Source organism: Lontra canadensis, unplaced genomic scaffold, assembly GCF_010015895.1.
Source record: "Lontra canadensis isolate GAN:19392208 unplaced genomic scaffold, GSC_riverotter_1.0 scaffold92, whole genome shotgun sequence".
In the NCBI taxonomy this organism is placed as follows: Eukaryota; Metazoa; Chordata; class Mammalia; order Carnivora; family Mustelidae; genus Lontra; species Lontra canadensis.
Genome location: NW_022631086.1, coordinates 1,494,763 through 1,518,439, shown reverse-complemented (window position 1 = coordinate 1,518,439; position 23,677 = coordinate 1,494,763). Strand labels below are relative to the sequence as shown.

Genomic DNA, 23,677 nt, shown 5'->3' with positions numbered 1-23,677 from the left:
AATTAAATGAAGTAAATCATCACTTCATGCAAAAAAAAAAAAAAAAGAAGAAAGAAAGAAAAAAGTTTTGAACACTTGTTTTGTGACTTGTTTAGTGCTAGCTCAGTAAACAAGACAGAGAGAGTCCCTGCCATCATGGGAGTTTATGGACAGTTGCTGAATAGCTAACAGTAATAATTATGGAAAGCTGAGAAGAACTGAGTGCTGTGAAAGGTAGAACACTGGGAACCAACATAGCCTCCCCGAAGAAAAGACAGGAATCTGCGGTTGGGGAGGAAAATGCAGCTGAGGCAGAAAGGCCGGCACATGTGCTACAATCAGGAAATGCATTCTCCAGAGCACTTAAATCCTGTATCTTACGGAACTACCAGGGCTCAGAACCAAATCTAATAATGATGTTGTGATTTTCAGTGTAATATAGGCATCGAAACAGATTCAAATAATTTCTTCATGTAGATAAGTCATGTACTCTTTCAGATCTTTAGAACATTCAGTAAATTTACTCGGTCTTGCTATAAAAATAGGGAATATAGGTATATGGTTCTCTCTTTAATCTGAAACTAATCATTTGATGTTATAGGTAGAGATTCACTAATCTAATTGCTATCCAGCCTGGCTAAGAAAGTAGATTCTTACACTAAAAAAGTAAAATAAAGGGGCGCCTGGGTGGCTCAGTGGGTTAAGCCGCTGCCTTCGGCTCAGGTCATGATCTCAGGGTCCTGGGATCGAGTCCCGCATCAGGCTCTCTGCTCAGCAGGGAGCCTGCTTCCCCCCGCCCTTCCTCTCTCTCTGCTTGCCTCTCTGCCTACCTGTGATCTCTCTCTGTCAAATAAATAAATAAATAAAAATCTTAAAAAAAAAAAAAGTAAAATAAAATTTAAAAAAAAGAAAGGAACTGGATTCTTATGAAACCAGTAGGAAATGTTATAAAGATTTATTTAGTCACAGCTGTTTTTACAAAGTAATTTCAAACTTTATAGTTATATTTGTACTTCCAATTGTAAATTAAGTCTTTATTCAGTGGGATTTGGAGAGTTGTTATACAAAGTGTCATGAGGTTATATGTGGTATTTCATGTTGTAGAAAATGTAATAAATTACATTGTGTTAAGGGTAAATGCTTTATACATATAATTAAAATGAGATGTTTGCACAGCCTATAATTTTACAACTTTAAAGCTTGGCATAAAACTTACACACACATATATAAACAGCCAGAAAGACACATGCTCTTATTATACGTAGACAGATACTGAATAACCACTGAGAAGTCTTTATGAGGTACTGGTATGTCCTGAATTTTGTTCCCCTCAAAATTCGTGTTGAAGCCTAATCCCAGTACCTTAGAATATGATTTTATTTGGACACAGGGTCTTTAAAGAGATAAGAAAGATCAAACAAGGTCACATAGGTGGGGCCCTATTCCAACAGGACTGGTGACCTTAGAAGAAAAAGAAAAAATACCAAGGATGTGTGAGTACAGAAAAAAAAAAAAAAGGCCATGTGGGGACACAGTAAGAAGGTGACCATCTGTAAGCCAAGGAGAAGACCGTCAGATGAGACCAAACCTGCTGACACCCTGACCTTGGACTTCCCAGTCTCCAGAATTGTGAGAAAATAAATTTCTGTGGGTTAAGCCCCCCAATCTATAGTATTTTAATACAGCAGCTGTTATAGACTAAATTATTTCCCACCCAAATTCCCATGTTGAAGCCAAGTAGTGTGACTGTATTTGAAGATAAGGCCTCCATGAAAGTATTAAAGGTTAAACAAGGTCATAAAGGTGGGATCCTAATCCAATAGGACCAACACCTTTGTAAGAAGAGACACACACCAGAGAATGCTCCCTCTATGTCTGTGCCCACAGAGAAAAGGACACACTGAAAAAGCAGTTATGTAAAAGCCTGGAAGACACGTCTTACCAGAAACTGGATTTTCCAACCCCTTCGTCTTGCACTTTGAGCCTCCAGAACTGTGAGAAAATTAATTTCTGTTATTCAAGCCCCCCAGGCTGTAGCCTTTGTTATGGCAGGCCAAGCAGACTGATACGGCAGCAAACTAACACAGATATATATTTTAGTCATAAATACGCTTATACAAGTATATGCATGTACACACAGACTGCCTGGGTGTAGTCAGATTATCTAGAGTTCTATTTAAAAACAGTGGGAAGACTCTCATTTTGCCTCTGCATATTAAAATTTTTATTAGATTAAAAACAAGTATGCATAATTTATATTTATGCAGCCAGACTTTATTTGAATATAAATTAGGAAAAACAGAATTCTTTTGAGGGCACCTGGGTGGCTCAGTGGGTTAAGCCTCTGCCTTTGGCTCGGGTCATGGTCTCGGGGTCCAGGGATCTAGACCTGCATTAAGCCCCTCATCGGGCTCTCTGCTCAGCGTGGAGCCTGCTTCCCCTCTCTCTGCCTGCCTCTCTGCCTACTTGTGATCTCTCTTTCTCTCAAATAAACAAACAAAATCTTTAAAAAAAAACAAAAACAGAATTCTTTTTATGAAGTGGGGTCAGTGTATGGGTACCCTCAAAGGAAAAAATGTTTTGGACATATTCATGAGTTGATTATTTCAGCTTTCAGATAGAACCTAAGAGGCTGGGCTTAAACTACTTGCAGTCATCAAAGAAGCACATTAAACTCGGACTCTGCTGGTTCATACTAAACTTTTTACATGCAGCTGTTATATTCCTGTCACTTTTCAGGTTACCTTAAGAAGCTTTTTGTGAGTTTAAGTAAGCCTGACTAATTCTCTAACTGCACAAAGAAAAATGAATTCCTTAAATATTTAATCCATTTATGACTCTAAGTGTCATTTTCTGAATGTGGCTGTTAAATTCTTGGAATTAATTACCCTTCAAGTTAAAGCTGCTTTTTCAGACATCCAAGACATATAGTCACAGCTCACACAATGAGTAAATTCAATATTTCGTCTGTTCATCAAGAGAATTTATTCCAAATGCTGTATTTAAAATCCCACCCTGCAGGCTTATCTGTGATCACAGAACTCAGGAATCTTCGACTGTAAACTTCCTTCCAACCAGGTTATTGGTTTTCCTTCCGCTTCCCCTTTCAGCGAAGTATTACCAAGCTAAAGGCTAGCTGCCCTCCACCTGCACAACCGCCATTTTTTTTTCATTGTAACCCCCTTCTTAACTCATGTTCATTCCCCATCTCCTTCAAAAAGCTCTTCCCCTTTTAGAGTCAGCAGGCAATATAACACAATCCTAGGTTCCCCTCTCCCCTTTGTACCCTCCTAAAACACTGAAAGCACCATGACTTTAGTTACACATTTTCTGTTTGTTCTCTCCCAGTATTTTGGAAGCTACCCATGACTGGCATCTTATTCCTCAAGACTAGATGCCCAAGAATACAAGGTCAGGCAACCACACCTACAGAGCAGGCAATAACCTCAGAACCAGACACTGGATTTCCCTAAAAGAAAACTGGAAAACTGGATATGTGAGTAGACAGAAAACCACACCTATTCACGCATGCGCTCATGCACGCGCACGCACGCGCACGTACTCGTGCACGCACACATGCAGGCAGCCACAAAGATGGAGGCACGCGGGCACAAAGCCTGAGCGTCTCCTGATCTGCTAGCGCTCCACAATCATTCCACTGTCCCAGCCCCAGGCCAGATGCTCAGGTTATGGGAGCTACCGGCTGCCTCAACGTCTAAAGGAAAAAGCTGCCTTTTGATTGAAATTCAAATTCCCTGAAGGATGTTCAGAGATTGTTAGATCATAAATAAGCTATTTATCTCTCACATTTACAAGTCTCAATGTAGGGAAAGCTTCTTCTCAGACATTGTTTTCTAGCATTAGCAATATAAACAGTCACTGAAAAGTATTTCTAGAATAATTCACAGGGCACTCTTCTTCCTTTCCTTCCACCGCCACCTCCCACACACCTCTGATTTAAAATATAAGTATTTACATCCAAAATATAAAACACAAAATGGCATGTTAGAATCTCCAGTTCCAGGTACTTCCTATTAAAAAAAAATGTTATAAAAATACTTTTGTCGTAAAGAAAAATAGGAATAGGAATAAACAACTAATTAGAAGGGAACACACTGCACTGCCGCGGTTGTTGGGACCGAAGCAGCCAGCACTGGGGGCCAGACAGGGACACCCTTTGCCCACGGGCACCCTGCGGGGTGGGGAGGTACCTACCGCCTTTCATCATGCCTACTTCATAGCACTTGCGGAGCCGGCAGGCCTGACAGCTCTTCCTCCTGTTCTTATCAATCGTGCACTGGTTGGTAGCTGGACACATGTAGTCATTATGTCCTATGAACAGCAGAAGGACAAAATTAATATTATTTTAGGAAATGTAGCCAGTCCAAAGCTTTAGGGAAGCCACCTGGGGGATGTTTTCCTATCACTTACTTGGCCTGATTGTGCTACTACCTCCTCATACCATCCCTTCGCTGTCCTTCTCCAAGTGTGTGTGGGGGGGAGTTGGGAGGGGGGTGGCGGGGAGGCTTAACTCTCCTAGACTTGATTTTTGCCTCAGCCAGCTGCTTCCAGAGTTCTCTGGGCAAATCACCTTCAGTTCATATGGCTAATACTTGGGGGTACAAGACTCTATCTACACTCACACATTTTTCTCAGCAAATAAGGCTTTTTTTTTTTCCTTTGACCCACACCACGAGCTAAAATTCTTGTTGTAACAACACTGTTAAGAACTTTCATAGAGTTTTAAAGTGGCCTTTCTTAAAACAGAAATGAGAAAACCTTTAGGTAACTATTTAAACACAGCCCCGAACATCTACATTCCAGTTGGGGGTGGTGAGCTGGGATGGAAACAAAGTTCAGTCCTCAGGTCGATAAGTTAGTCCTTCATTACTAGCTGGAGGATGATGCATCAGGTCGTTAACATCTCTAGGTCTCACCCCTCTCTCACCTGGAGAAAATAATGGAGCCCACCATGTGGCACTATTCTAAGAATTTGATGGGAGAACACCTGTCAGGGGCTTATAAAAAACACTGTTGTCGCTACTATTGCTTTATTATTGATCAGACTCTTTCTTTCACTTCTTGTTTACTGCGTCCTTCTTGCTCAAATGCCTTTTCTCACTCACGTTCATCACGTGCAACTGTGCCCACAAAAAAAGGTCTCTCCGGACCTCACGTCCCTCTCAGACTTTCATCTTACATCCCACGCTTCTTCTCAGTTCAGCTCCTCAGAAAGGTCTACACACTTGAGGTCTGCTCTTTCCTCACGTCTCCTGCCTAGCTCAACTCATGCCTGGTTTCTACCTTAGCTGCCCCACAAGAGCTGCTTAAATCCTTCCATCAAATGACCCCTATTGCTGAAGCCAACAGATATTTCCAGCCCAGATCCTATTTGACCTATCAGAGCATCCGACAATTCCTCCCTTCCTCTCACATGCTTTTCCCTTGGCTTCCATAATGCAGAACTCCCCTGGGCTCTTTCCACCCCTCAGGCTGTGGCTTCCCAGTGTTATTTGCAGATTTCCTCCACCCAACATTAAGCTAGAGCAGTACAGGGCTCGGTGTCAGACCCTTCTTATGACTCCAAATTTTCCCACAAGAGAATTTATTCCATGGCTCCGGCTTCCTCGGTCATAAACTGAGATGACTTGCAGAGTTGTCCTCCCAGCCCAACCCTCTTCTCTGAGTTCTGGGTACATACAGCCAACTGCCCACAAGACGTTTCTGCTCTAAGATTTAGGGGTCACCTCTATTTCTTTATCCCTCAAAAGAAGTCTGGTTTCTAATATGGAAAATATTAAACTCCACAAATTAAAAAATGTTGGCACGTTTTTATGAAGAAGTTCATTTATAGAAGTCTAAATTCTTACGCCTGAATTTAGACTATGGAGATGATATGGACTATTATAAAATGTTTCCCATTCTCAAAAAAAAAAAAAAAGATGAGGAAATACTGCACCCTCTAATTCAGATCATCTGTGTCTCTATTTCCCTATTTCACCAAGGGCAAGATGCAACATGTACTGAAGTTTTCACTATAGAACTCTTTGTTCTTTATTCAATTTTAGGGTCAGTCTCAATTAGAATAGGGTGGAGTGGGGCCTTAACAAGAAAGCCTGGTCTCATAAAACTTGCTTCTCCATCTTTAGATATACATTATTAAAACTACCACATAAACAGGCTTTGGATCAAATTAACACGTTGCATTCTTCTTTTGCCTAACAGGAAGCAGCCAACTAGCCAGCAAAATTGTAAACTGACTGCTTTAATAGGAGACCACACACTGCCTCAAATATTCAGGCACAATTTTTATGTTTTGAACTGCTCTTGTTCACAGGGACAAGCTGAGGAAATCATAGAACCAGAAACAAAATTTACCTGGGTAAACTTTAAGCAAAAGTTGCCGCCTTCTGACACCTCAAAGAAACTTTCAGTGTTTGGTCTCCTATGACGTTTATGTTGTACATCCTGATTTATTTTAACTCTAAAAAAACGAGTCTGTATTAAGTCTCAGAAGAAAACAGTCAAGAATCATTGGAACCGAAAATTAACTTTGATTCACTTTTCTCTCAAAAACCAGTTGTTTTGCAAGCCAGAGGATGGAATAACTGAATTAGATCAGAGGCCAAATGGTGAATGTTATGTTTGCATTCGTTATCACCATAGATGTGTATCTTTATAGACCCAAGTGAAATTCCTGAGCTAACACTTTTAATAGATAAAATACACTGGACTTGTGCAATTGAATTCACCCCTTAACAAGAAAGAAAATAGATGCTCTGCAGAATCATGTTTGTAATGCAAACCTTTGGTGACAAAGTGGATTTTCTCCTGCTCCAACTACATTAAAATTTAAAATTGCTGAATTGGTAACAAGAAAAAATGAATAGGTACGGATTTGATGTATGACCTAAAGTTTAGTACCCTAACTAAATACCATTAACAACTATTTAAAAGTCTTCACCTGACATCAGAGAAGGATAACAGCAAGGTAGTTTTTTGTTCTTTGAGCATAATAATTTTATAAAGGTGTGTTTTTGTTTGTTTGTTTGTTTGTTTGTTTGTTTTAAGTAGGCTCCACACTGGGCAGGACTCAAACTCAGGACCCTGAGATCAAGACCTGGGCTGAGATCAAGAGTCAAATACTTAATCAACTGAGCCACCCAGGCACCCCAGCAAAGGTGCGTTATGAAAGCCACTGAAGCAATTAAAAAGTTAGTTGCTTTAAGAGGAAACTTCACTTTAAACTTTATTATTTGTTCTTGGGAAAACAATGCTTGTAAAAATCCTATCCTATTGAAGTAGAACTAATTAAATGAAAAAAAAAATCTCACACCAACTGTATGAATGAAATAGTGTGTTCACGGAAGACACTGAAGAACTCCTTGTACCTGTGACCAGACCAGCTCCAACATGCCTTTCACACAGGCCTAGATGAAATGCAGAAGGCCAAAGCCAAGATGTGAGGCTCAGATGACGTTTTGGAGAAATAATCACTATTTCGTTGCCCACCATAAAATAAAAAGAATACCTTCGGACTGATGTGGGGTCTGAATAACTGGGAGTAGAGAAAAGAGGGAACGAATGAAACCTAAACAGAAAGCCTGAGGATCAGAAACCACCAGGCCAACCCCCAGCTCCTGGGCCGGCAGATGGGCTCACATCTTACCCACAGTTCTCTGGGATTCTTTCTCTCATCTTTTTGTTTTACCCTTTTCTTCCTATTTTACCCTCTGTCAGTAGCAGGTGTTTTTGCATTGTTACCAACACATAGAACGATGACACTTGCTAGCTACAAAAATAGTCAATGACCCACAGTCAGAGCTTCAAAAGAAATATAAAACATACCAAATGGAAACAAGTAGGGGAGGACTCGGAGAAAAGGAAGCCTTCGCACACTGTTTGGTGGGAACGCAAACTGGTGCGGCCACTGTGGAAAACAGTATGGCGGTTCCTCAAGAAATTAAGAATAGAGCTACCCTATGATGTAATGTTTCCGGTACTGGGTCCTTAACAGAAGAAAACAAAATCATTAACTGTACTACCATGTTCACAGCAGCGTTATTCATAATTGCCAAGGCATGGAAACAACCTAAGTGTCCATTGACAGATTAAAAAAAGGAAAGGTGGCATTTATATATTTATATAAATATACTGGAATATTATTCAACCTTAAAAAAGAAAGAAATCCTATCATTTGTGACAATAGGGATAAACCTGGAGGGCATTATGTTAAGTGAAATTAGCCAGCCAGAGAAATAAATACTACATGGTGTCACTTGTGTGGGATCTTGAGACTAAGAAGGTCTAAGGCTCTGAGGTAGAACATGGTGACTAGAGCTGATGATACTTCTAATGTACCATGGAAATCTCCTCAGAAAGTAGAATTTAAATGTTTTCACCACAAAAAAGTAAATACATGAGGTAATGGATGTGTTAACTAATTTACTGGAGGGTATCCTTTCACAAAATACAGGTACACCAAATCATCACAATGAACACTTTAAATATCTTATAACGTGTCAATTATGCTTCAATAAAGCTGAAAAAAAATAAAATAAGCAGTATCCTGAGAGAAACTTGGGTATCTTTCCTGTTGCCACACTTTTCTTTCAGCACGTTCTGGCAGTCACCTCAGACCAAGTCTCTTTGGCTGAGCTTCATACCCATATACCTACCTACCTACCTACAGTTGGTCCATTTAGACTTGACTTTTTCATAGCCTCTTCAAGATGGATGTGTCCCAAAAACAACCAACTGGTGGTCGTCTTTCCTCACCAGTCTCTTCCTTTTTATCACCATACCACAAAGCCTGAGACCTGGTGTTATTTCAAGACTCTCTAGCCTCTTCCTCACTCGAACCCTCTCACACATGCACTCACTGATCAAATCTATTATTTTTAAATTCTTTTTCAAAGAAAAATGAGTTTTTCCCTGGCCCATCACCCCTACCAGAATTCATACCCCCTCCAGCCCAGAATATCGCAGCATCCCACTAAGCCACCCCCTGCCTCCAGCCTTCCCCTGCCAACCATTCCCCACGGTGTTGCCAGGTGATTCTTCTAAAATCCTACACCACCAAGCCACTACCCTGCTTTACTATTCTGATGCTCCTCAAAGCTCTAAGGATAAAATCTAAATGCCTTAAAACAGCTTACCACGCTGTTCCTTATCAGCCCAACCACCTTTCCTGGCCTTATCTTTACCACTCTTTAAGTTCTAACCATGTCCCATTCTAACACACTCTTCTCCTTCCCACCCCCAGATTACACACACCGTTCTTTCTTGAGGGAACTTCCCCTACTCTTAGCCCAAATGACTCCCATTAGTCTTTCAGGTGTGTCAGTCAACATAGCAAATCCTCTGGGGTTCCTCTCTGCCCCTCTGATGATGCCTAGCTTTTGTCCTGTCACAGAGCTTACTACTTTGGACTTTAACTGCTCCTCAAAATCCCCAGGTGACTATAGGCTTGACAGCAGATGGACTACATCCATCTCATTTATCACCTTCTGTCCTAAGGTAGAACATGGTGCCCAACACATTCTCAGGCACACAGTGGAGTTCAGCAAGTATTTGTTACCTGAACAAAATGGAGTTACTAAAGCTCTATGTTGCAGCCCCCAATCCCATCTGGAACACGGGCCTTTGGAGGGGGCAGGTTGGAGTTCTAGAAAGGAAGTCATGACTGAGAAGGTGATGACCCCAAAGCAATGGTTGCCATACCCAGACCCTAAAACTCAGGTCCACAAGAGCAAAACTTGGTCCCAAGAGAATTTGTTATGGAAATGAGAGTTCAAAATATAGGATTTTCATTAGAAAATGAAGGATTAAAAATGTTCAAGGTAATGCCAATGGAAAAAAAGACCAAAATATGCATTAATCATCTCTGAGTATTAGAGCAGACAAGACAGAGAGAAGAGGTTAAAAAAAAAAAAAAGAAAGAAAACAATTTAAATTAGCTTTGCCAAATTCTTAGGGCTAGAGAAGGAGGAACAGGAGGAAAAGGAGGTCAAAGATTCTGGTAGCTTGTGTCAGGATGTCTCAAAATTTATTCTTATCATTAATCAAAAAGAGGATCTGATTTGGGAGTGGGGTGGGAAGAAGATGTGTAGAAAATTCTGAAACATGTTGTCTTTGAGATTTCAGTAGCACACCAACAAGCAACTACCCAACAAATTATTATTATAAATGTAGTCCCAAAGCCTGGGAGGCTTGTCAAAATGAAGTTGGAGATCATATGAGCCAGAAATTCCACTTCTGGGTATCTGCCCAAAAGAACTAAAGCACAGACTCAAACAGATACTGGTACACCTATGTTCATAGCACCAGTATTCACAATAGCCAAGAGCTGCAAACAACTCGAATGTCCATTGGCAGACAAATAGATAAAAAATATGGTAAATAAATAAAGTGGAGCTTTATTCAGTCTTCAAAAGAAATAAAATTTAGGTACATGCTACAACATAGATGAACCTTGAAGACATGCTAAGGGAAATAAGCCAGACTCCAAAGGGCAAATATTATATGAGTCCACCTAGATGAAGGACCTAAAATAGTCAAATTCACAGAGACAGAAAATTGAATAGGAGTTATCAGGAGATGCAGGAAGGGGGAAATGGGGAATTTATTGTGCAATGAGTATAGAGTTTCCATTTGGGATGATGAAAAAGTTCTGGAGATGGACAGTGGCAATAGTTGCACAACAATGTGAATGCACTTAATGCCACTAAATTAAAAATGATTAAAGTGGCAAATTTTATGTTATGTGTACTTTACCACAACTTTTTAAAATGAAGTTGGATATATAAGAAGCATCTCCATGAGGTAGGGTGGGAAAAGGAATCAAAGACGTGAATTTTAAGTGGACCTGTTCAGATTCCCTCCAAAAAAAAAAAAAAAAAAATGCCCCTGGGGCCAGCAGTATTGGCCATGTGCGCACCACAGACCAGGCACCCTGCCAGGGGACTTTAGCTCTCTTTCTCATCTAAACATCACAATGGACAAGTCAGGTCATTGTAACTCCCATGCCATTCAAGCAGAAACTGAGACCCCCAAGAGACTAACTTGTTCAAGGTCACTTGGCTACAAGAGGCAGGTCCATGATCAAAGCCCAGGTCAGCCTCATTCACAAGTCCTGTTACTCCAGGAATAGCACCACAGGGCTGGTGACATAGAAAAGAACATGAGGGCCACCTGGGTGGCTCAGTGGGTTAAAGCCTCTGCCTGCAGCTCAGGTCATGATCTCACTGGGATCGAGCCCCGCATCCGGCTCTCTGCTCAACAGCGAGCCTGCTTCCCTTCCTCTCTCTGCCTGCCTCTCTGCCTACTTGTGATCTCTGTCTGTCAAATAAATAATAAATAAAATCTTAAAAAAAAAAAAAAAACATGATACCTACACCTAGCCAGTGGTTTAAATACTGTTATACTTTAAATTGTAATAAAAACGTTTCTCCCTAATGTAATTACCATGTTACAACATCAGGAGGGCATTTCAGAAGCAGCAATGAAATTATTTCCAGAACCTGTGATTCCAAAGACTCCCAAAGTTAAAGATATGCGAGATCAACCACATGAAATATATTCAGCAGTAGATAATGGCATATTTTATCAAAATCTCTCTGGAAGACCTTTCAGCACATTCCAACATAACATAGAAAAGGAGAGAGTAGAAGGCAAGGTATTAGGGAAATAAATAAGAAATTTACTTTCTGTACAAGAACAACTGCAGTATTATGTTTGGAAATAAATTTTGACTCAGATATTAAAGTGAATATTCTCTGATTTACAGCCAGTGCAATAAGCCAAACAAAATGAAATAAAATTTGGCTGCCTCCGTGAACACATTCCTAAAAATCCAGTGAGGACATTCAATGTGCCATGATTTGAACTATTTCACAACCACATCTGTATGTCATGGTATGCAAATAAAAACGGCATGCCTTAATAATGCAGCCCGAATTACATTTTTACAGCTAGCCAATTCTGGCATATTTTAAGGGAAATAAAAAGATTATTTGCATCTAAGGATATTTTTAAAGGAAAAAAATATTTAAAGGAACTCTAAGAAGGATAATTGTCCTGGAAAGTTTCTTTTTCTAAATGAAAATGAAGAGGAAATACTCTATTTGCCCTTGTCAGACTCCAGTCTGCTAAAAATTTTGGCCAGGGTAACGACATGATCCCTTTTCCTTGTCCAGCCTTCCTTACCATCTGCAAAACCACAATTGTTTTAAGCACCTGGCCCAGGATCAAACCAACAGCTGCAATAAAAGAAAACATAACGAAATCAGTGACCACCATCTCACTGTAATACACTAGAGACAATGAACCACTTTCAATAATGCCTCTGAAGGTTCAACAATTAAGCAAGGGCTGTTCTACAGCCCAGAAAAGGACTTTCTGAAATTGCTTCTTCTGGGACAATAGATAAGAATCACACAAAAGAGAGCAGTGTGACAACCAGTGTGAGTAGTTCAATGCCAGGCAGCCTTCAGCTCACCTCCAGACCCCTCTCCTTTGGTCTGTTCAACTGTTTCCAGAGAGTTCCCCAAGCTTTCTCTCAACTTAGAGTCATTTAATGTCCAGACACTGGTATCCAAAAGCAGTAGAAAACTATTGCAACATGTTCTTGTCCAAAGCCAAGGAAGTAAGGGGGAATGGTGGGGGGGTGGGGGCAGAGCAAGAGGGCAAAACTCAGAGACCCTGAGCTGCATTGTGCTTACGTCCTGGACTCCACGGGTCACTAAGAAGCACGATGTCCCCCCAACATACACTTCTGCACTCTCCGTGCGGGGCTTTCAGAGAGAAGGGAAAGGAGGCATTTACTCGGATCTGATGTGGTGTGGAATATGAACGCCCTTTAAGCTTCTGGCCACCCAAATGCTAAATAAGAGGTTTCATCCTTCTTCAGGAGCCCCCCAAATGAAGTCCCTCATGAAGTTCCTTCCAGGCATCCTGATTCAAGTCCTGAAAGACGAAGGAGCTTCTGTTTCAATGGTCAAAAGACTCCTCCAGCATATTTGAAGAGGAATTCAGTTATTCTCTTTTTATCTTTAAGTCCATTTTGAAAATGAGGAAATCAGCCGAACGACAGTCTGTCAGACTTTGAAATAACAATCAGTCTATATTCTCAGCTTGAGTAACAATTCTACCAACCAGTAGAAACAAATGGGTTCATTCATTATATCGCCAATGAACCATTACACAAAGGTTGTTTGATAAAAGTAAACCTACACGTAAAGACAACTGTTTTGTACTTATTCATCCTTATTTGCATGGTGAATTTGACCCAAAGTACCACAGATACTCTCACATGTTTTCTTGTCCTTGTGGTTGGGGACAGTTTTACTTACATGTAGCCCTGCAGCCTAGCAAAGATCCAGATGAATGTTAGATACTCAGTAAATGAATGTGTAGGAATGTATTAAATCCACACTTCCTGGGTGTCCAGACAGCTCAGGTCTATGTGGCCAGACTCCCCATGAGGGGACTCTCAGGAGAGTCATTCCACAATGCTCAGAACGGAGTTTTCTCATTTCTCATGGGTGTTTGGACTTCCCAGTCTGCTTGTCCACACCCCATTCCAGCTAATAAAAACAAGAGAGCCTGGAAAAGTCAACAGTCCCCTGCCCCCCCTCCACCAACCTTGAGAACTAGCCTCTGGAAGGAAAATGGCCTGAGGGTCTTGAACCAGCTAAGCTATTGGATTCTTGGTCCCATGCTCTCATCTACAAAAGGTAAGGGAAGAAGAGCCCATTCTAGTTCTGAACTTTGATTATTCTCTTTTCTCACCTTCCTGAAGAGCATACTTCCTTTTTGTCTGGCTTCCTGAGGTTCTAGATTGTTTGTTTGTTTGTTTGTTTGTCTGTTTTTTACTGCTGAAGAGCCAATCTCCATTTGTGCTTGCTGCACTAAATGGAAGGAATATGGGGGTATTGGGGGGACAGCACAGTGCTCAGAACACTGGACTCGTGTTTGAGTCCAAGGCTTCATGGGCTCCCAGCTGACCAGGCAACCCCTCTGGGCCTTTTGATACCTCCCTTAGTGGCTGCTATGAGGCCCAGAGGAATAATATATGTAAATACTTGGTCAACCATAAAACTTTGTGCCAACAGAATGTATTACTATGGACTAAAATACAGCCATTTAAAAAAAAAAATGAGACCTATATGTACCAATATGGGAAAATCTCCAACATATATTATTCAGAGAGAAAAGCTATTCATAGAATAAAGTGTAGAATATAATACCACTTATATAACCAAAATATACCTATGTGTGTATGTGTGTGTATATATATGCAATTTTTGGATGAAACTATTATTAGTATTTACCTATCAAGAAAGGAAAAATGAATTTTGGTATGGGACCAGAGGAAGACCTTAACTTTACATCATGGACCATCTTGTACTGTTTAACATCTAACATGTACTCACAGTGCTTTTTAATAAAAATCAAAATAATAATTAAAAAAGTGTTTTAAGAATTTCTAACCAAAACCAGCCTGGCATTACCAATCTTAATTCCTTTTCTGGTTCTGCTACCATCCATCCAGCAGTTATTTCTCTCTACTTTACAACCCCCGGACTAAGTAATAAACTTAACTACCAGAACCTTGTTAAGCAAGGGAAGACTACCACATTTTTTTATAGAGAATAGAAAAATGACTAAGCATGAGCCATGCTTTCTGACCTGCAGATACTCCAGCTAAGAACAAGTAGCAGACACCCAAGCCAAAGGCAGAAGCTCCAGTCTGTTTCTGCTCCTGTACCAAAGCCATCATGAGTACCTGTGACTCTCCTTCTGCCCCTGCTAGACCTGGCACTCCTTCCTCTGACCCAAACCTTTATCCCTTGAGGGACCAAGTTCTCCTCTCCATATAGAGGGTGAAGTCATCAGCAACTTTTATCTTTTGCCAAGTAGGATAGAAGGAGGCACATGGTGGGGGGTGGGGGGGAAGTTCTGCCCCATGCATCATAAGAGCCCCATTCTCCTTGGCAAGCTGGACTAGTCCCAGACTACTCTGTGCCCCTCTCTTCTTGCTTTATGCCTAGTGGGACTAAGAGCCAGCTACACTAGCAACCCTCACTCCATTTTAGAAGAATTCCTCCTTGAGGGAGGCAACAGAACACAACATGTACCAATGGATTCTGTACTCCAACTAGTTGGGTTGAATACTGGTTTTATTTCTTAAACGCCTCCATTTCCTCAATTACAAAATGGGAGCAATTGTAGAACTAACTTCCTAGAATTTTGTGGAGGATTAAATGACACAATCCATATAAAACCCAAAACAAAGAGCCTGGTGCAAGGCTCATTAAACATTAGCCATCATTATTATTAGATACTAGACAGCCCCTAAATGACAATATGCTCAAATCAATCTATAATAACCTATCATTTTCTTAGTAGTTAAATAATCCCTGTTTACATTTAACCAATTCTCTTCACATCGTGTAACTTGTGAGGCTACATTTATGCAGTCAAGTGTAAATCATCCAAAACACTTCGTCATATCAAAAAAATTCACTCCAGTCAGCATATGGCTGACTGTCAGAGCTGGAAACTATTCTAGTGCTTGAAAAAGCAAGAAAAACTGTAAGAAAAATAGTCATTTATTCGACCTTCTTAAAATACATTCAAACACCTTTTCAAACAACCAAGAATTACAGTCTAACTGTCCACGAATGTGGGGAAGTCATAACATGCTTCTCTGAGAAGAGTTAAACTGCACTAATAATTCACTTCTGGGCTTTAAAGAAGTGTTTGTGGTTGCCTCTCTTCTCCAAGAAGATAAAGGACAAAAGTCATCTATAGCCAGAAGTAAGCCCCAAACTATTAAGCCAATCGTACTCTGATTTCTGATTCAAGGTACCTGAATTATCCACATTGCTTACAAATAAGAACAGGGAAGAGGGACTACATTTATTTAACAGAATATATTTCAAGAGGTGTTAAATTTGATATAATTACCTTTTTGAAATCTACTCTTTTCTACTGATTAATAATTTGGTGTCACTCCAAATTCCCATTTTGAAGTGGCAATTATAAAGGCTATTATGAAGGTTTTTTTTTTTCTAGTTTACTAAAAAATTCTAGGCTAATTTGGAAGCAGAGCCCGCTCCTTGGGAATGCTTTAATAGAAAGAGATTTTATTCTTTGGTGTCACTATCAAAGACATGACAAGGTTTAAAATGGACTATTTAAACTCACCCAACCATAAGATAAAGTCTATCCCAATAATCTATATATCCAACAAGTTTTAATTTAAAAAGTATTTGCTTCTAATTCTATACAATGCAAGTTAAGCATTATATTTGTTCTTTTTTAAAGGATTTTTTTTACTTAATTTCTTTTCAATTTAACAGAATTCATTGTTTATGCACCACACCGAGTGCTCCATGCAATACGTGCCCTCCATAATACCCACCACCAGGCTCCCCCAACCTCCTACCCCCCACCCCTCCAAAACCCTCAGATTGTTTTTCTGGGTCCATAGTCTCTCATGGTTCATCTCCCCCTCCAATTTCCCTCAATTCCCTTCTCTCCATCTCCCCATGTTCTCTGTGTTATTCCTTATGCTCACAAGTAAGTGAAACCATATGATAATTGACTCTCTCTGCTTGACTTATTTCACTCAGCATAATTTCCTCCAGTCCTGTCCATGTTGATTCAAAAGTTGGGTATTCATCCTTTCTGATGGAGGCATAATACTCCATAGTGTATATGGACCACATGTTCCTTATCCATTCGTCCGTTGAAGGGCATCTTGGTTCTTTCCACAGTTTGGTGACCGTGGCCATTGCTGCTATGAACACTGGGGTACAGATGGCCCTTCTTTTCACTACATCTGTATCTTTGGGGTAAATACCCAGGAAGACTAGATACATTTTTTACAAAAAGAAGTGATGTAGAAGAAAAAAAAATTCATTCCTTCAAGCAATTTTGAGTCTCTAATATATGCAAGAAGCTACAAATGTTTCTGCCCCCTCCCCATCCAACAGTAGAACATTCCTATGAAACCCTCTTTGAGACAAAATGGTATAAAGCAAAGACTATCCCCTGCTTTCCAAAAGTTTACATTAAGGCCACATGGCTTTTAGGAAAGACATACATTAGTACCTGCTTTTGCCAACTGAAAAAAATCTAAAGAGGATTTTGCTTTTACAATAAAAGCTATTACTAATGTAGGTTTGTTGTATAAGTGAAGTGCCTCAACATGAACTTTCAGAAAACGAAGGATACCTATACTTGATATTTTGAGAGACCCAAAGATACACTGGGCTCTCCAAAGCTTGACCTTCTCTCACTCTCTCTCTCTCTCTCTTTTTTAAAGTAGCCCCAACATGGGGCTTCAACTCATGACCCTGAGATCAAGACCCTGAGCTGAAATCAAGAGTCAGGCACTCAACCGACTGAGCCACCCAGACAGCCCAGCTTGACATTCTTTTTTCAAAGATTTTTTTTTCAAAGATTTATGTATTTATTTTAGAGAGAGGGCATGGGCAAGGGGAGTGGGTAGGGGAGAGGGAGAGAGAGAGAGAAGCAGGCTCCCCATTGAGAGCAGAGCCTGATGCAGGGCTCGATCCCACAACCCAAAGATCACAACCTAAGCCAAAATCAAGGATCAGACACCCAGCCAACTGAGCCACCTAGGCACACCAACATTCTAAATAAGATAAAGAAGCAGAGGTAAGAAAGAGGCAGGCATCCACAGAGAAGTTTTCAAATTCCTGACTCTCTTCTGTGGGTTTTGTAGTGGAGATGTTAACTAATTTTCAGGTGCTGGCTACGAGAAAGAAATCTATGTTTAAGAAGAGAAAGATTGATTTAGAAGCAAAATAATGAAATGTTAAGGTATTTGCTCTACTTAGTCTCAGAGTAGAGACATACCCTAGAGGAAGCTTGATAGAACCAATAGGAGGAAAGAATGATGATGGCTCTTTACAGGTTAAGCATAAGCTCTAACCACCATATCAGTCCAGCAACATAAAAATCACTGTGCCATTTATAACTGAGGAAATGGAAGCTCAGAGACTTCAGGTATGACAGACACCGATAGGGGTCCTATCTTTTTCTCTGGAACAGCCCCCTCCTCAGTGTAAGCTCCCAGGATCACCTGTGAAATGTGACTCTGTCCCACAACAACAGCCAGTTGGTTTAGTGATGTGTCTCTGACCAAAGGTGAGCCCATCAGAGCTCTTCTGCAAAGATGTTCTAAATAGAAGAATGTCACAGGTGGTGAGGTTTGGTGGCTGTCGCTGTCCCTGATTCCCTTCTTAACAAAAACACAAGTTTATACAGAGCGTGAAGTTGGCACAGAGAGAGGAACAGAAGCAAGGCTGGGATAGGCTCTGAGTCCCTGGGCCCACAGTCACCGAGGTCTGGCTGTACCCCTACCACGACTACAATTAACCAAGAAGCTCAAGGAGCCTTCCACCAAAACTTCCTATTTGCCCCTTACCCCAAAGCTAATTTGAATTTGATTTTGGTGACTTGAAACCAGAAGATCTACCTAAAACATGAAATAATTTTGCTAAGATGTTATAGCTGATAAGCCATAATAATAACTTATATTTCAATGGCAATTTGTAATTATATAGCAAATTCTCATGAGATAATCATTTTTATTAGATTATCTTTTACAGATTGTGGCAAATTATGACCTGGATTAAAAATGTGAAAAATACACTGAGGGTAAAGAGCAATCATGCTATTTTGTGTATCATAAGTCATGAAAGTTGGGAAAACAGGGGAAAGAAGGAAAAAGTAAAAGGCTGATGAATATGAAGCCTTATTTATCTGACCCCTTCTGGATCTCCTGCCATATCAGCAGGTACAAAGCAGAGAGCACCATAATGACTGCTCCTGTAAAGATTTCCTTGGAAGAATGCTACTGTAGCCTGACTCATATGCCTTTTTATAATAGTTAACTCCACTTAATTGGTAATTGAAACAAAGCTGATTTTAAAGAAAGGAACAAATCTCTACTAAGTCTTATAAAAATAATCAACCTGACCTGGTATTTCTTGGTAAGTGATTCAGTCTTTAATTTCTATTTCTTTCACTTTAAATATACTATTAAGTACTTAAATGACTTCATAGCATGAACTACAAATAATCCAGTTACAGTTTTAAGCAGAAGGGTAGTCCTAAATGGGAGTGCACCAGACCCGGTGTGAGTGATCTTGTTTCTACTTAAAATACAAAAGCTAAACTCCTTAGGGGGAATAATACAACAATTGAAAGTAATATATTAATTCACAAATAAAATACTAAAAACAAACAAGAATGGAGCAAGAAGCAGTGTAGTGGGGCAGGACACATCTCAAATTCGACTCCCAGTCTTGTTGCTCAGTGGTCCAAATGCATCATTAAAAAAAAAAGTAAAAGAAAAAGAAAGAAAGAAAAATTCTCACATCCTGACTCAACATCTCAGAATCCTCCTCTTCCTCTCCTTCAAAATCCAGTCTGTTGTGATTCGCTGTCTGGTTTCTACTTCCCAATCAGCTGCTGCCTCTCCTCCCGCACAGCGGCCTTCCTTGTGGTGAGGGCGGGGCCCACTTCAGCTGCCAAACTGCACATCCCATGATCGTCTACCGCTCCCCAGTTCCACCCAACCTTCTTTACCTTGTCTGTGTCAATGGTTCCTTGGCTCTGACAGCTTTTGCCACATCCAAGCAAACTCTACAAGAGCAAAGGGACTGATCTAGTAGTAGCAGCAGTATTTTAAAGGAGCTCCCTTCTCAAGGAGGTGAACATGAAGAGCTTAAAAAGAGAATGGCCTCAAAAACTAAAATTCATTTGGATAAAGAAGGTCCAGCATTATGAGAGTCAAGTAAGAAAATCTAGTATCTCTAAAAAGAAAATCACACACACAAAAGAATAAAAGAAAATAACGAAGACATTTGTGATATTTTTAAGAGTTAATGCAACAAAATATTCTGTCTCTGCCCTGAGGAAAGAAGAGACAGCTTCTCCTAGGGGCACATGAGCCCTGAGAAAATGTTCTACACTTGCACTACTGACCCTGAACGTGGGCAGTCTGGAGCCAAGGCAGAGCTGAGAACTCCCTAGGACTTCAGTAAGTTTATCCCAGAAGTCAGTGTCAGCTGCTTGTCATTGGGAATCTTTCTATCCCAAGACCCTCTTACAGGTATAGCTAGATGTGTTTTTGAACAAACAAAATAGAATCATTGCAGTGATTAGTCCAGTATAGTCAAAGATAATCTTCGCTTTCAATTCTTCCAGCCACTTCAAAATGACTTTCCTACCTTCTATGAAACTATTTTCAGAATTTAAAAAAAAAAAAAAATTTTCTAAATGAAGGAACGGGAGCAGAATGAACTGCTAGAGTTCATTTCATCAGTTGCTTCGGGGCGGCTGGCAAGAGGGAGTTAATGACACAGGGCAGACAATCAAGGTGAGAATCAAGCACTGGCTCCAGGCTGATCTAATGTATGCAGTCCATTCAAATGAGCATGGGCTGTATGGCAAACTGAAGAGGCAAATGCTTTGGAAAGCACCACTCCTTTCCTGAAAGCGTGTTATCAGAATGTGCTTACTCAATTAGGGGACAATGAGGAAAAGTATAACCACTGTCATGGGCACGTCCTCAAATTGTATCCCCTTTTAAAGTGTTCCTGATTCTTGAAAAGTCATGGAAATGCATGTCTAATGCATACTTAATCTAGCGCCTTAGGCAAAAGGCTAAGACACTGAGCAATGCAGCCACATCCCCAACCAGAACTTCATGAATTTCAGTGGCTCTCTGCCATACTCAAACCAAAGGGGAAAAAATTCTGACTAACCCTACTCCTCTTGAATGACTAAATTTCAAGACTCTGAAGTCATCCTTTGGGATTATAAAGAAGACTCTTAAAGGGGGTGGAACTTGAGAAATAAGAAAAGGAAGTTAAGAGCCCCTACCTCTGGGCATCAGGATTGCAATTCCTGGTTTTTGCAAGGTTTCAGTTCTATTACCATGCGCCTAACTAGCAATCAACAAACTGGTAACACCCAGCCCCTCCCAGGCTGGCTCCTGCTCCCTGGGATGTATGGTTTAGAATCAACGGTCATTGTTTGGCTGCATGACGATAATATTTCATCCTTGCTGGTCAGGCCAGCTGCTCTAATGACCTAGATTCCTGGTGGTATCATTAAACACGAGGCCTCTCTTCCCCTTCCTTTGTTATAGCTTCTCGACATCTCAGAAGAAGTGGTATTTTGTGGGCTTCATCTACCTAATGTCCACCTGATGTCATTTCACTTGGGTTTCATGAAGAATACGATGAAAACGACATTTCAGTGCAGACTTGGCCTCTTGTAAACAAAGAATAAAGACACTTTGGAAATAAAGCATGAAGACGTGCTAGACACAAAATAATCTTTCTCTACTTAGGAAAAACTAAGGAAAACACTAGTGTGAAATCAGTTAATCAATTACAGCCTGGCTTTTTAAAATCATGTTTTTATTATACAAGTGAAAAATGCTTATTGTAGGAAGATTAAAATGTACAAAAGCAAAAACTACAATTTAGCCATAATTCTATCACTCAGAAATCCACATTGTTTAATATTTTAGAGTACATATGTGCAAAGTTTGTACACATTCCTTTCCCTCTATATGGTATGTATATGAATATGCATAATTACGTACAAACCTATGTGTACGTGTATGTGCGTGTGTATGTGAAACACACACACACACACACACACACACACACACACACAAGAAGGTGTCTACAAGAAACCTTTGATTCAAGCCATTTCTTCTATCTTGTATTCAGAAAAACTAAGAAGCATTTTACAAGCAATGAATGGTCCACAAGGCTCTTAACAGTATTTGCATTTCTAGGAAAAATGGATCCAAAATCAGGGATTGTGACTGATGCCCTTCATTGGTTCAGTTATCAGATGTGAGAACAAAAGCAGGAAAAAGGAGAAGGGTCCCCAAGCCCCAAAACCAAGCCAGCACACACTTTGCTTCTCCTTCCCTTCCCTTGGATTTATAAAAATTCAGGGAGGAACACTTGCAGAATAGGCAGCAAACTGGAAAATGCCCATTTCTGGGATCTACGTTCATACAATACAATTATCACATGCATTTACACCACTACATCAATAGCGGCAACCTTAAGGTAAGTATTATAGAGAGAGTGGAGGAAGGGGAAATGAACTCCTTCAAAAATTCTATATACAATTGATAAAAACTAGCCAAACCCTTGTCTTCCTTCTCCAAGATCAGGTTTACTGCCACACTTTTAAAAATTAAAGGATGTATCTAAGTTTATCTCCTACTAATGGTTCACGTTTTGGGAAAGTTTCTGTCAATTCTTGAGAGCAAAAGTCTCTGGCTATTTTTTAAAACATCCCTTCATAAATATCTCATAAAGCTAACACCAGGAAAATATCAAGAAAGTTATAAACATAAAAATTATGAAGTCTAAGCTGAGCCTCCCTAAATATATCTTAGCTTGGGACCAACTGTTTACCTCCACATCAACTGTCACATGCACTTACCCCAGATTAGCTGCATTCTATATTACTACAGAGGACCGTCTTTGGATTTTTATTAAGATCACTCATGTCAAACTTTGAAAATAAGTTGAAATAAGCCATTACTCACATCCTGGAAAGGGATAAAGTATTATCACCCTCTGGATACTGCTAATAATAGAGATACCGATAGACACGTGGGATATGTTTTTAAAATATGTGGTTTTTAAAAACCCACACACTTCTAAAATACTACAGAACATTCCACAGCATCGAACGTGCAGAAGGGAGGATGTAATCACAACAACAAGTCATGGGCCACTTAGAATGAAGTAGAATTCTCTTCCTCGTCCTCGGTTCAGGCGCCAGTTGAAGCACCATCTCTTCCACAATGTCTTTGAGTTTACTCCAGAGCACTATGCCTGCTCCCTCCTCTCAACTCCTAACATTATCTTCTGAAAGACCCTTCTGTCCCTGTGTTCTGCTTGGCAACATTTCCTGCAGTTGCTGGGTTGAACTCTTCTCTGGTGTGATACATATTATTACAACCTTTCTCTTTGTGCACAAGCAGAATCCCTCAGTGGATTTCAGGGTCTCTGGGTTATATATTTTTGCATTTGTGAGGAACTCGAGCAGCGAGGTCTGTGGGTGTATAGACATGTGCTAGGAAGAAGATGGGAAGGAAAACCAAGGATTGAGTCTTGTAAAAGAGAGACCACACTCCTTAGAAGTCAGGTTGGGTGGTGAGAAGGGGAGAAATGGTATGTACCCGATAACACAGGGGAGGAAACCACAAATCCCATGAGGGTTTGGTGAGGACGTGGAGCAAATCAACTTGATAAGCATGGGAGCCAGTGCAAGGGGTTGGGCATGAGGTAGAGGAAAATACAGGGCTGGTCTATGGGCCCTTGCACAGTGGGAAGGGCATCTTTAGAGTAATTGGCATGCTGGCAATCAAACAAGACAAAAACAAAACAAAACAAAGAAGAAAACATCTCTACCAGTGACTAAAATGTACTACCATGGCCCTGGTTAACAGTTTTGGTAAATGCACTCTTAATGCCATGGTCAAATGAATTCCCTTATTAGTAATGCTGAAGTATCAAAGGAAAAAAATGATCATGAAATCTGATTCTTTTAAGATGTGTAATTTTAAAAAATGTGTAATTTATCTTCTCTGATGTATAAAGAAAATATTGTA

The 23,677-nt window shown here is 40.2% G+C and overlaps 1 protein-coding gene across 7 annotated transcripts in view; it reads right to left on the bottom strand.

The window, feature by feature from the left end:
- ESR1 (estrogen receptor 1) overlaps nt 1–23,677 on the bottom strand; it is a 395,092-nt gene that overhangs the window by 224,593 nt on the left and 146,822 nt on the right. For all 7 annotated transcript variants that reach the window (XM_032836367.1, XM_032836368.1, XM_032836369.1 and 4 more), the window contains one exon: nt 4,195–4,311. In XM_032836367.1, coding sequence (XP_032692258.1) covers nt 4,195–4,311 — 117 coding nt within the window. The remainder of the gene's footprint in view (nt 1–4,194; nt 4,312–23,677) is intronic.